At 34.7% G+C, this 12,500-nt stretch overlaps 1 protein-coding gene across 1 annotated transcript in view; it reads right to left on the reverse strand.

Moving 5' to 3' along the window:
* LOC115216627 overlaps positions 1-12,500 on the reverse strand; it is a 48,893-nt gene that overhangs the window by 527 nt on the left and 35,866 nt on the right. The window contains exons 3-6 of the mRNA XM_029786110.2: positions 10,551-10,732; positions 3,829-3,847; positions 3,597-3,627; positions 1-868 (exon numbers count right to left, since the gene is read on the reverse strand). The exon at positions 1-868 is cut by the window's left edge and continues 527 nt beyond it. Coding sequence (XP_029641970.1) covers positions 638-868; positions 3,597-3,627; positions 3,829-3,847; positions 10,551-10,732 — 463 coding nt within the window. The 3' untranslated portion in view covers positions 1-637. The remainder of the gene's footprint in view (positions 869-3,596; positions 3,628-3,828; positions 3,848-10,550; positions 10,733-12,500) is intronic.

Raw genomic sequence — 12,500 nt, forward strand, 5'->3', positions numbered from 1 at the left:
AAGAAAATATAAGAAAGGTGCATTACCATTTGTCCCACATTTTTCTCACATTTTTAGCAACGTGTCTTTTTCATAATGCCTCATAATATTTGTATTTGTATTATTACATACTTGTTATTTTACATTCAGTTTCTCGGTAGAACAGAATCTGATCGTTCTTTACAAAACAGTAACTTAACACAAGTTTTTATTTTGCTCTCTGTGGTATATGCTTTGAAATTTCATTGAAGATATTATTATAATTAGGATATATATTCATCAGTTTTCCGTATATTTACATACATATACAAATATATATATATGCATATACAAATATATATATGTACACTCACACATATACGGAAATCTAGTTTTTTTTTAAATGTTTTGTTTTAATGCATTTCCGTCAGATCTTTAAGGTTGATTGTGTTTAATGAAAACGATTTGTTGTATTGATAGACATAATTAATTAAAGTAAACGTTATTGCTTTTTTGAAAACACCATGTTATATCCAAATTGTGATAAATCCGAAATGACGTTAAAAAAATAGTCGTACTTTTTGTCTTTACGATGATGTATCATCATCATCATCATCAATCATTGTTATTATTATTGTTATTATTATTATCATTATTATTATTATGATGATAATTATTATTATAGAACGACCGTATCAATATCGTTCTGCTGATTTTCAGTTTCCGTCTTTGCTTCATCAGTCTTAACCTTTGAAATCGATGCATATGAACTGGGGAGTGATTCTTCAGTAGTTTTAACACTGTGACTTAAGGAGCCATTCGGAACCCCATCTTTAGACGAATCAGAGAGAGTTTTAATTTCATCCAGAGGTACTTCAACTGTTTCATCTCCAAGTTCCATTTCTTTTGTCTGGTAACGAAAAGAATACGAAAAAAAGCATTAAACAAAATTTTTTTTTAAAATTAAAATTCTATGAATATATATTATCTCCCCTTCTTCCTAGCCCTCCTGTGTGACCACTCTGTGCGGCATTCGCCATTATAGATCGCCAGCCACTAAATCTATTTTCATTTATTTTCTCTCATTGTTTATTTCTGTGTTTCTTTCTGACAAAGAGGGTAGGCTCGAAATGTAAAAGACTTTCTCACTTCTCGAGCGTTTAATTAATACATCTATTTGTTATTTATACACCGTCAATAATAATAATAACAATAATAATAATAATAATAATAATAATAATAATAATAATAACAACAACAACAACTCTAATTGTATTTCTACTACTGGTGCAAGGAACGAATTCGAACAGGAAATGTAAAGGGACATAACTCATGCCTGGTAGTCTATTAGATTTGTGACCTCTCTACCATAAATATTCAACCAAAGCTAATACGGATTCCTAACGTTGTTGATACGAGGCCACCAATTTTGAACGAGAATAAATTTGATTACCACGGCCCAGCACATCTGTGTTACTTTTCTTTTTATCACTCCCGAAATCCCGAAGGAGAGTCAGAACATTGTGCGATCTGAACTCAAAATGGAGTGTGAAGCAATTAATTACTGGCGAGCATATACTTATTATGTGTGTGTGTATTATATATATATATATATATATATATATATATATATATATATATATATATATAATATATATATATAATATATATGATGATATACAGGCGTTGGACAAAATTGGAACAATAGAAATTTAACTCTAATATTTCAATGATATTAGGAATATCCATCCAAATTTCATTGTGAGTATGTTTTGTTTTTGTATTGAACATGGTTTTATTTATCTAATTTAATTATTATTTTTTATCGCTTTTCCGGATCATAGTATAAATTAAGCTAAGAGGCGTGACCTCACAGAGTTCGAAAAAGGGCAAATTGTTAGAGCTCGAATGGCATGAACTTCCGTCACCAGAAAACCTGAGCTCCTGGGTTTTTCGAGAGATACCATATCAAGGACCATGACTGAATTTGAGAAGCAGGGCAAAACCTCCAGCAGGAGGAGTAAGTCCGGCAGGACTTCGAAGCTCACTGAAAGAGACCGATGAATGTTGAAACACATTGTGATGGAAAACTCACCGGACAACTGCCCCTAAAGTGACTACCGAGTTGAATAAACATTTGACTAGCCTAGTTTCGTCAAAAACTGTTTGCGGTGAGCTCAGTAAAGCCGGATATCAATGAAGTACCGCCATCAGGAAACCTCTGCTTTCTCATCAAAACATTCAGAAAAGACTGAACTAATGTAGAGATCACAAGGGCTGGTCGACAGACCAATAGAAGCAAGTAATATTCCCCGACGAGCCCAGTTTTGCTTTTTCCCCACTGCAGGAGAGTTTATGTGTAGAGGCAGCTCGGGGAAACTTTTCGTCCTGACTGCCTTATTCCTACACTGAAGCACGGAGGAGGGTATGTGATGTTTTGGGTAGCCCTTTCTTGGAATTCTCTTGGTTCAAACGTTGCCCTGCATGATAAGATCAACAGCAAATGCTATCTGAATATTTGGGGAAACCAAGTTCTTCCTATGATCCAGATATTATTCCCTGATGGTGGGTGTAGCTTCCAAGATGACAATGCTCTTATACACACCTCTCATGTGGTTAAGAATTGATATGAAGAACATAGTAGTGAGCTACAACACATGAAGTGGCTGCCACCATCTCAAGATCTTAATATTATTGAGCATCCATGGTGCATCTTGGAGCGATAAGAGCAGGTTTTGCAGGAAGAATGGCTCAAAATTCCTCTCAATGAAGTCAGGAAGTTTTATGAATCAATTCCTAGACGTATTGAAGCTGTTCAGAAAGCTAAAGGAGGACCATCTCCATATCAAATAAATATTCATTGAATTTAATACGCGTTCCAGTTATTTTGTCCAACCCTTGTAATATATATATATATATATATATATATATATATATATATATATATATGACCTCCGATCTCTGACTTCTGAAATCAAAACGCCATGTTGGTTCGTTAGCCCCTACACGCAATTTTTTCTCTCCTTGTTTCTTTTCTGTGTATCTTTCTGTCGAAGAGCGTAGGCTCGAAACGTAAAAGACTTGTTTTATTTCTATTCCTGAGCGCCATACTAATACATTATTTGTTTGTTCTCCACCTGCCTTCGTCTTTTGTTTATTTTCGTAAACCTTCCGTTATATATATATATACTCTCTCTTTACTCTTTTACTTGTTTCAGTCATTTGACTGCGGCCATGCTGGAGCACCGCCTTTAATCGAGCAAATCGACCCCGGGACTTATCTTTGTAAGCCCAGTACTTATTCTATCGTTCTCTTTGCCGAACCGCTAAGTGACGGGGACGTAAACACACCAGCATCGGTTGTCAAAGCAATGCTAGGGAGGACAACACACACACAAACACATACACACACATATATATGTATACATATATACGACAGACTTCTTTCAGTTTCCGTCTACCAAATCCACTCACAAGGCATTGGTCGGCCCGAGGCTATAGCAGAAGACACTTGCCCAAGATGCCACGCAGTGGGACTGAACCCGGAACCATGTTGTTGGTTAGCAAGCTACTTACCACACAGCCACTCATATATTATATCATATATAATAAAATATATTTGAAGAAAAGCTACATACCATTTCTTCATATTGTCTGGTATCATTGGCCCTGAAAAGATAAAACAAAATGTATTAACAGTTTAACAGAGATCACGTAGAAAATTTCAAACAAAAGTATTAATAAATATTTAGATAAGAAAATAAGAATAACTTTTACTACATAGAAATATGTCAGTGTATTTAAAAATGGAAAGCTCCGATGATTATATTTCTTATCTTATTTAATGCAAATAAAGTTGTTGCTACTCACCATTTCTTAATCCATGTATCTGTAAAAAAGTTTAAAAAGGAATTAATTTATGTATAAGCAGAGTATATATATAATATATATATATATATATATATATATATATATATAGATATATATATATATATCACTAAATTAATAAATAATTGTTTATTTAATTTAGTGATTTTTTAAATAATATCATTATAATATATAAAATTTTTTTCTATATGGTACAGATAATGTCTTTCACTGTTGAATTACTTAATAGAGGTTATTTCTCTTAATTATATACATATATTATATATTGTGAAATTTGATTTAGTATTGCTGATTTGAATTTTTCCCTGTAAGTTTCGAATTATATTCCCTATTATTATTATTATTATTATTATTATTATTATTATTATTATTATTATTAGCATATATATACCATACATAAATATATATATATATATACACACACACACATATATTATATATAATATATATATATATATACACCACACACACACATATATTATATATATGTAAGGTGAAGGTGTGTAGTGCATTTTGAGACTGAAAAACAGAGGGAGGGAAAGAGATGATATTATGGAGTATTAATCAACTTTGGAAGAAAAACACAAAATATTTATTGGTAGTATAAATTTGTGACTGTGTTGTTCTGGGTTCAGTCTCATTATATGGTATCATTGTCGAGTGCTTTCTACTATAGTCTAGAGGTGACTAAAGCCTTGTGAGTGGGCTTGATAGAGGGAAACTCAAAGATTCCTCCCGTGTGTGTGCGTGCTTGACAACCAGTGTCCGTGTGTTTACGTCTCTGTAACTTAAGGGTTCTGCGAAAGTTATCGATAGAATAAGTACCAGGTTTTAAAAAGTCACTGGGATCGATTCTTTCGACTAAAGATTCTTCAAAGTCCTATCATGGCCCCAGTCTAATTACAGAAAAAAAGTGAAAGATCTAGTAGTGAAAAAGTCGACCTCAGCAGAATTTGAACTCAGAACGTAACAGTAGACGAAATACCTATTTCTTTACTACCCACAAGGGGCTAAACATAGAGGGGACAAACAAGGATAGACAAAGGGATTAATTCGATTACATCGATCCCAGTGCGTAACTGGTACTTAATTTATCGACACCCGAAAGGATGAAAGGCAAAGTCGACCTCGGCGGAATTTAAACTCAGAACGTAACGGCAGACGAAATACGGCGAGGCATTTCGCCCGGCGTGCTAACGATTCTGCCAACTCGCCGCTTTAGAATCAAACCAATATTACATGTGTGTGTGTATGTGCGTGCGCGTTAGGGGAGTATACCAAAAGCCATATAAAATATAATGGAAGAAATTCAGTTTTAAGCAAGAAAATACAAGAAAATACAAGACAACATAATTTAAAATGTAGCTGAGTAAAAACAAATGGTATTATATTTGTTATCAAATCCGACAAATTATTAAAGAGATATGTAAATGCACTTATGCAATTACTACACATCTTAGAGTCAGTTTGTGTGGTGTATGTTTGTGTAATTGTGTTTGTACTCGTGTGTGTGTGTTTGTGCTCGTGTGTGTGTGCTTGTGTGTTTGTGTAAAGAAGCAATCAGTAAGTGGTCATTGGGTATATTTCTTTCAAACCTCATAAGAGGCATTGTATATGAATCTACTTATAATGTAATTATTAATGAATTCTGAATTCGCTGACACACACACATTATATATACAAATGTGTGTGTATCTGTGTGTGTGTCTGTGTGTGTATCTGTGTGTGTGTATCTGTGTGTGTATGTGTGCGTGTGTGTATCTGTGTGTGTGTGTGTTTGTGTGTGTGTAAAAGAGAAAGAGAGAGCATAAATTAACATGAGACGGATCTTTTGTATAACTGAAATGTATTGTCAGTAGTTGTCGCCCTTTACATGAACAAATTTTAAAATTTCAAAATTTGACACGGTGATTTTCAAACTGCTCATTTTCTCTTTATTAACAAGAAGTCATAGTAGGGTTCGCCTTCATAGGATTGTTCTTTCTTTTTTTTTTTCTCTTTGCAACAACTTTTGTTTGTACATATGTGTTTAAAACTATTTTAATTTTATCAAACACGAAAATTTACCAATTTCCAATCATATGTCCCGATATGAAGCATTGATTTAAGATAATATATTTTAGTGTCTGATTCGATCTGATATTATGTGAAATTTCTACTTCATGCTTTTATATAATTTTAAGGAAAAGTAAATGATACTTCTGCTACTTGGTCGTCAATTGTTACGCCTTATCTTTGCGTCCATTCTAGGAACGCAGTCGGAGTGATCTATGGTAACCTGAGAACTACAGCCTGTCGTTGTTACAGTCTTTGCTGCTATTCTCTATCGACTTCAACTCTGGTTGCTGGAAAGTACATCATAGCACATACCAGCCAGTATTCAGATATTCGATTAACGGCAAATGAAAAATACTCTGTAATCTACCAAGCAAATCTAATTTACCATGTTCGTCTCTCAGAACTTGACAATAGTCTCAGATGGAGAGGCATTTGTCTTTATCGAATACATCGTGTTTTGTTTTTCTTGTTGCTAGTCACCTCCCTCGTTGCTAACATTAACAAAGACTGGCATTTTCTTCTTTAAAATTTTGTCTCATACTACTTACGTATGTAACGGTTCAAAGATTTGTGTTACTAGGTGTATTAGCCTGTGAAAATTTCACTTAATCACTTTGCTGTATATTTTTAAAAGTGCAAAATTCTATACAGTCCTGTTTGTTTCTTTATTTTTCATCTCTCTTCCTCTTTACTCTTTTAATTGTTTCAGTCATTTGACTGTTGCCATGCTGGAGCACCTCCACTAGTCGAGCAGATCGATCCCAGGACTTATTATTTGTAAGCCTAGTAGTTATTCTATCGGTCTCTTTGGCCGAACCGCTAAGTTACGGGGACGTAAGCACACCAGCATCGGTTGTCAAGCGATGTTGGGGAGACAAACAGACACACAAACATATACACACATATATACATATATATATATTATATATACAGTCAATAACATATACACACACATACATACATATATATATATATATCTCTATATATATATATATATATATATATATATATAATATTATATATATATATATACATATATACGACGGCTTCTTTCAGTTTCCGTCTACAAATCCACTCACAAGTCTTTAGTCGGCCCGAGGCTATAGTAGAAGACACTTGCCCAAGGTGCCACGCAGTGGGACTGAACCCGGAACCATGTGGTTCGTAAGCAAGCTACTTACCACACAGCCACTCGTACGCCTATTATCAGAACAACTTTTTTAAACCAAAATTTAAAGCATTAACTTTATTTGTCGACTATTGTTAAAAACTTAATATACTATATGTGCAGGAGTGGCTGTGTGGTAAGTAGCTTGTTTACCAACCACATGGTTCCGGGTTCAGTCCCACTGCGTGGAACCTTGGGCAAGTGTCTTCTACTATAGCTCGGGCCGAGCAAAGCTTTGTGAGTGGATTTGAGACGGAAACTGAAAGAAGCCCATCATATATATATATATATATGTATATATATATATATATATATATATATATATATATATATATATATATATATATACGTGTGTTGTGTGTGTCTTTGTTTGTCCCTCCAGCGTCGATGGTGATATGTTTACGTCCCCGTAAAAAGAATAAGTCCCGGGGTTGAGTTTCTCGACTAAAGGCGGTGCTCCAGCATGGCCGAAGTCAAATGACTGAAACAAGTCAAAGAGTAAAGAGTATAACTTCCAGAATTATTTCCTGGTTTACCTTTTCAGGCATTAGAATATTTCTATCTGAATATTATGCTGTATTATTTTATTTTCTGACCATAGCAGCTGTTCCTTTCACTTACGCATATCTTTGAGAGGTAAAATATTAACACTGTTTTATTTAATGATATAGGTATTATTAAACTAATTCAAACAGGAGTTAATCAAGTAATAGATATGCTCTTTTCAAATTGGCACCTGACCCAAATACTTGTTTTATCGACTACTACATATTTTATGTTGACACATTTTGCCCAGAGACAATGTAATACAAAAAGACTTTGACAAGCATAAAAAATATCTTATCCACCCACGCGTCAGTTATCCAATGGGCTCTGTACAAATTTAATCTACCACATTTTGATCATATGTTTTGAAAACCAGAGAAACGCTTGCACACGTCTCTGGGAAAAGAAGACTTTTGCCTAAATTTCATTCGTAGCTATACGCGTTAATCAAAGATCGTAGTCAAACTGCCATGCTTGCAGCTCTAAAATTTTAAACTGAAATCTTTTAGTCGATAGCATTTGGCTTAATGCAAGTTTCCCAAATGTAGAGAGTACAAATGATACCATCTAATTCCCTGTGTTTTGAATATCTTTAGAAATAAGAACAACAGTGTGATGGCGTGTTTTGTAGAAAAAGAATTTTAAAACAAAACGTCCATTTCTTCGTATTATTTCACGCTTCACTAAATTTATTCAGCAGCCGACCTATCGAAAGGAGTTAATTACTAGGAAGTAATCCACGTCCGCTTCTTCGAACGATAAGCAATTCTAAATTGTAAACAATCTAATTTCATTCAGTAGTGTGCGGTGCTAAATATTATATAAATACAGCACAGCTCCTTTAAGCTCAGAGTACCCGTCTGCCTTGGGGCAATCTAGCTATGATAGTATAAATTATATAAGATTAGAAAGCAAGCGTGGGAGTACTTTACTTGGGTTAAATGACACAGATAAACAATCTTTCTTGCGATAATCCAGAACTTTTCACCTTCTTGCTCCTCTTTCCACTTTTGTTTTCTTGCGCCCTCTGCGAAAGTGTGAGCACACATATACTCTTTACTCTCTTTTACTTGTTTCAGTCATTTGACTGCGGCCATGCTGGAGCACCGCCTTTAGTCGAGCAAATCGACCCCAGGACTTATTCTTTGTAAGGCCAGTACTTATTCTATCGGTCTCTTTTGTCGAACCGCTAGTTGACGGGGACGTAAACACACCAGCATCGGTTGTCAAGCAATGATAGTGGGACAAACACAGACACACAAACACACACATACATATATATATATACATATATGCGACGGGCTTCTTTCAGTTTCCGTCTACCAAATCCACTCACAAGGCATTGGTCGGCCCGGGGCTATAGCAGAAGACACTTGCCCAAGATGCCACGCAGTGGGACTGAACCCGGAACCATGTGGTTGGTTAGTAAGCTACTTACCACACAGCCACTCCTGCGCCTACATAGAATTGTAGCATTTTTTTCAAATCCATAATACGCATTTTACACCGAACTTTATAGGCATAGAAATAGAGGAGAGACAGGGTAAATGGCACCGAGCGAAGGAATGAAGTGTCTCGAAATATCCCCTGGCCTATGATTTAAAGAGGAGATGGCAAGAGTGTTTTGCTCTCGAGTACTGGAATCCCTTACTACGTCACAGCTAAACTTAATAGAATAATGAAAGGGTTTGTAAACACGCCACATGTCAATGCTCAAGTATGACAACCTTATTTAATATAGTATCATTCTCTTCCCAACACAAACGCGAGCGCGCACGCAAGCACACAGAAAGACAAGGACACACAAAACAACAGCAATTGTAAAAAAGTGTAAAGTCAATGCATCATATCCGTATCGTATCGCGTTGCATGATCAAGGCACTTAATTGTCAAAGACATCTACTTGAATAAAGGCGTCACCATATTCACAAAAGCAAACAATAAAACTGAAGAACGTTAGGAAATGCAACTGAGACTCATATATTCATAAAACTTACTCGTGGTGTCATTGAATTACATCAATGTACGATCGAGAACTACGAAAGAGATAAGAATATTAAAAGTGATATATGTCTGGGTTACGCGTTAAGGATGAGCCAGAATTGATAACGAACCCTTCTTTCTGAGACACAGAAACGTTAGTCTCGTTTCCTCTTTTGTGAGTTAAAAATCATTCTGCAGTCACTGACTGGAGATTTGAAGGCCAGTCATACCACAGACTTGTTCAAAAGTCGCAAACAGTCATAAATATGACAGAAAGATCGCTTTATGCTCATATGGTGACTGATGCGTAAGTATAAGGCGCCAATAATTGTTAGAGGCCATGATGTTTGGAGAGTCAGGCGACAATAGATATCATGTATCACTTCTCAGCTTCTCAGTAAAAAAAATTAAACATTAAGCTTTTGTCATATTGCAGATTTCTAGGACAACGTGATAGAAATCTAGCAAACCATTAGTTCCTCTATGATGAGCGATCTTATAATTTTACTGTGCATAAGCAACGTAACGTTATATCGACAGAAACATTATACTTAACAGGAAGAAGTATGGTATTTTTGTAGATTTATTGAGGTGCTTTGGTGCCTACTAGCAGAAGCATTTTACACACAAAGAAACATTATATATATATATATATATATATAGTTCAATTTGAAAACTCCATCAGAAAGGACGACAGCGCTAATATATGATATATGATGTATAAAAACATGTAATATACGAATAAATATCTGTGAATATAAAACCATCCGAATTCCTGAGTGCCTCATTTCTTCTAATATAAAATACCTGTACATCATCTCCAAACGTTCTAATATATATATATGTGTGTGTGTGTGTGTGTGTGTGCGTGTGTGTGTGTGTGTGTGTGTGTGTGTGTGTGTGTGTGTGGTGTGTGTGTGTGTGTGTGTGTGTACGCATGTAAGTTTACCTGTTTCATTGTTTCTCGGATTTGGTGATGGAATTATCACACTGTTATAAGTGCTGAGTGGGTCCTTGCTTCGTGCAGATTCCACCGAATGTCGAATGCTTTTTCGTTTCTTCCAGAAACTGGAAATAGCTGGTATTTTTCCGCGTCCAAGCTTAGTTTGATATTTATCGTACCATTTATTGCTGCAACATTAACATTTGAAAATAAGAAACAGAAATTCATATTTAATAAAATAAAATATCAATCACATGTTACATTAAAGGTTTCACATCTTCAAATATACGATCACACACACACACACAATTATAAAGAGACATACACTCACGCTCAAACATACAAGCACAACTAAACAGATTTTTCCTCTGATGATATGATACTTGAAACAATATGAACAATTTGTAAACGTAACATTATATACCAAATAAACCTACACTCCCTTTAGTAACACTTTACCTGACTGGACTTCTTGGATCGTATACACACATACATACATAATATATATATATATACATATATATTGCTGCATTACATACAAGCACATATATGTCAGGTCATCCCATAAGTTCTGTTTAAAATTGAATAAAATTTAATAGTATTTTAGAATGTCTAATGGAATTACAAATTATTTTTATGCACTTGAGTATATTTAAACTAATTAAATATTATTTTACAGAATAATAGAATTAAATTTTCTTTGATTAAAACCCTTTCTAACATGGAAGTATCCAAAGAACATTTAAGGCACTTAAAGCTCTATGAGTACAAAAAAGGAAACTCTGCAGTCTGGAGATTGAATATCTGTCAAAGTTATACACACAGAAAAAATTAATATATTCTATGCTATTAAGGCAGAATCTTAAACATCAGACAAAATTCATTGCACCATATGCTTGCGTCATTATACATTTTAGTTAAAACCATAACGAGTTCAAATTTGCCTTTCATCACACTGGTGTCGATAAAATAAAGTAACCGTCAAGTGTTGGGTTTGATTTAATCAATTAACTACCTTCCGTAAACTTCTCACCTTGTGTCTATGCTAGAAAACCATGTTAAATAGTTACTTCTTTAGTTTAGAAGTTGCTTATACGTCACGCTTGATAATTTCAGCTAGGTGGATTGGAAAATTTCAGATTTAAATATCTTTGCCATGGATATCATAAAATAGCTATCAAAAGAGAGAATGGCAGCTCTATCTGACAAACATGACAGCCAAATCTTCCTCACATAACGCAATGTCATCTTTAAAAAAGGAAGCCATATTTTGTTTTTATTTGCAAAAACAAAAAAATTGATGTACTATCGAGATCTCAACCGCATAAATAAACTATAGTTTTTAAAGAGAGACTCCAAATTAATCACCAGATGTTATTGACAGGAAAATAGCTAAAGCAAATACAAGGAGCTTTTACATTCGATAGAAAATAGCTAAAGCAAATACAAGGAGCTTTTACATATCAATAGAAATGGTTACGAATTTTGACACAAGCCCAGCAATTTCAAGGAAGATGAAAGGCAAAATAAACCTTGATGGAATTTGAACTAATGTGTAAGGACGGACGGAATGCCGCTAAGCAATTTGCGCGACGTGGCAGCGATTCTGCCAGCTCACCGCCTTAAATATTCAAAAAGGTATTTACTGCAGTGCCCTAACGTTTTTGGTATTACGCCGAACTGCTGTTATCAATAGTGGGTTGAAATTTTGATACAAGACCATGATTTGTTTAGCTGATAATATCGATATCAGTATTTGTCTGGTATTTTAATTTTATCGATCCAGAAGTTTGAAAGGTAAAGCTCTCCTCGACAAAATTTGAAGTCAGAACATAAAGAAATACTGCAAGGCCTTTTGTTCGACGCCCTAACCATTCTGTCAGCCCGCAGTTTTTATCGATTTTAATAACAGCTTCTGACATACGCAGCATACCATACACTTTTCAGCGTGGATGG

This window comes from Octopus sinensis, linkage group LG10 (assembly GCF_006345805.1).
Source record: "Octopus sinensis linkage group LG10, ASM634580v1, whole genome shotgun sequence".
NCBI lineage: Eukaryota > Metazoa > Mollusca > Cephalopoda > Octopoda > Octopodidae > Octopus > Octopus sinensis.